The sequence below is a fragment of the Antrostomus carolinensis genome, unplaced genomic scaffold (genome assembly GCF_000700745.2).
Source record: "Antrostomus carolinensis isolate BGI_N321 unplaced genomic scaffold, ASM70074v2 scaffold4072, whole genome shotgun sequence".
Classification (NCBI taxonomy): domain Eukaryota; kingdom Metazoa; phylum Chordata; class Aves; order Caprimulgiformes; family Caprimulgidae; genus Antrostomus; species Antrostomus carolinensis.
Genome location: NW_010298797.1, coordinates 48,840 through 50,513, shown reverse-complemented (window position 1 = coordinate 50,513; position 1,674 = coordinate 48,840). Strand labels below are relative to the sequence as shown.

General features: G+C 43.8%; 1 protein-coding gene across 1 annotated transcript in view; it reads left to right on the top strand.

Moving 5' to 3' along the window:
* Positions 1 to 1,674, top strand: part of PNLDC1 (PARN like ribonuclease domain containing exonuclease 1) — an 11,432-nt gene that overhangs the window by 1,361 nt on the left and 8,397 nt on the right. The window contains 3 exon segments of the mRNA XM_029083637.1: positions 1 to 85; positions 821 to 909; positions 1,200 to 1,300. The exon segment at positions 1 to 85 is cut by the window's left edge and continues 8 nt beyond it. Of these exon segments, the coding sequence (XP_028939470.1) occupies positions 1 to 85; positions 821 to 909; positions 1,200 to 1,300 (275 nt within the window).

Sequence of the window (1,674 nt, the reverse complement as noted above, 5' to 3'; positions counted from 1 at the left end):
AACACTGGGAGCTACGGATGTCGAATTCACCCTCTCTGCATCTAGCATTCAGTTCCTGTCTCATTATGGCTTTGATTATAATAAGGTATGTAATCTCTCTGCCAGAAATCCAGAACAGAGAAAGTCTCTGCAATTGCAGAAGAAATTAGGATTAATATCCCTAAATGCTACATTTCTGGAGTGAATACTTGCTAAAGTATGAATGCGTCACGTGGTTCATTATCAACGGGGCAAGTGAGTGCTGTTTTTTTTGAACTGCTGTATAGGCAATAAGCACATCTTTGTCAGCCTAAGACAGATTTCCCCACCTCAAAAAAAAAAAAAAAAAAAGAAAACCTATTTCTGGTGGGCTGAGGAGTTCCTAAACAAGACCCCAGTGGGAGTCTTCACTAGCCACCAAGGTGGGGAAGTCTCTGTTTGCCTGCATCTTATGCATTGCCACATTTCCCATAAAATTCACACTATGTCATCACACAAGAGCACTGTTTAGCCATTTTGGACAGGAAGCATTGTGATATCTTGACACTTGAGGTATCTCATTAAAGGGAAGATAAAAGCAGACCAAAAAAAATTGATTACAGTTGACAAAAATCCTTTTCTTTCCCCCATACATAAATGCGTCTTGCTTTACTTAAGAATGCATCTTTGATTACCTGTAGTTTGTATTTTTGGAGAGGATATTCTGAGAATGAGGAATACCAGTGTTGTCCAAGTATATGCTGGCTTTGGACCTGGCTAACCTCCTATTCTCTAATTTGCTGCAAGAAAGTCCAGGGGAGAGTAACCAACCTGGCATTTTTTTTTTCTTTTCTTCCCTCAGTTCCTCAAAGATGGAATCCCATACATGAATGAGGCACAGGAGAAGATCCTTATCCAGCATCTCTTAGCAGGTAGCTGGAAAGTCAGCAGGTGAGCACTATTCAGAGAGGTGACTCCTCGGTACTGGCTGTGTTGACAGCTCACCTTCACTCAGATCACATTTTGTAGACATACTAAAGCCTATTGGTCTGAAGGCCTCCCCTCCAGCTGCTCCAGCATGGTGTGGTCTGTCTGAAGGAAGACAGATCACAGGATACAATCTGCAGAGTTGAGTGAATGTCAGGAAGTGATGCTTTTGCATTCCCACAGCAAGGCATAAGGTTCCATCTGTAAAGAGCTTTTGCTCACACTCTGCCTTCTTCCCCCCTAATCCTGCTTAGTGCTCTGGACAGGAATGTGCTGAAGAAGGCTATTGATGAAGTGACCCGGTGGATAACTGCAGCAGAGGAAGATGAGACTATGATTCTGCAGGATCTGAGTGGTACGAAACAGAGTGCCTCCCTGAGGTACCTGTGGGCTCCAAGTTGCTTCATCACTTCTCCTGAACCTCTGGGGCTGCTACTGTCCTTTGCTGCCTGTTCAGTTAAACTGCTCTATTGAGAGTGAGGGCATCTGTGCCCATCCTGCCTTTACAACTCTGTCTATGCCTCAGTTCCTGTCAGGCATTCATCTCTGGACTCTGTTTTTCTGCCCTGTTGGGGTGATGGGTCTTTCTGTAGTGGAAGTGGATAGCTAGGTGGTTGGAGTATGCTTTGTGGTAACCCACTTCCATTGTGTGCTTCTTCAGAGCAGCAACTGAAGAATTTGTAGTTGATCTGAATCAGGACAGCTTTTGACTTGTTTTAAATTTTCAGT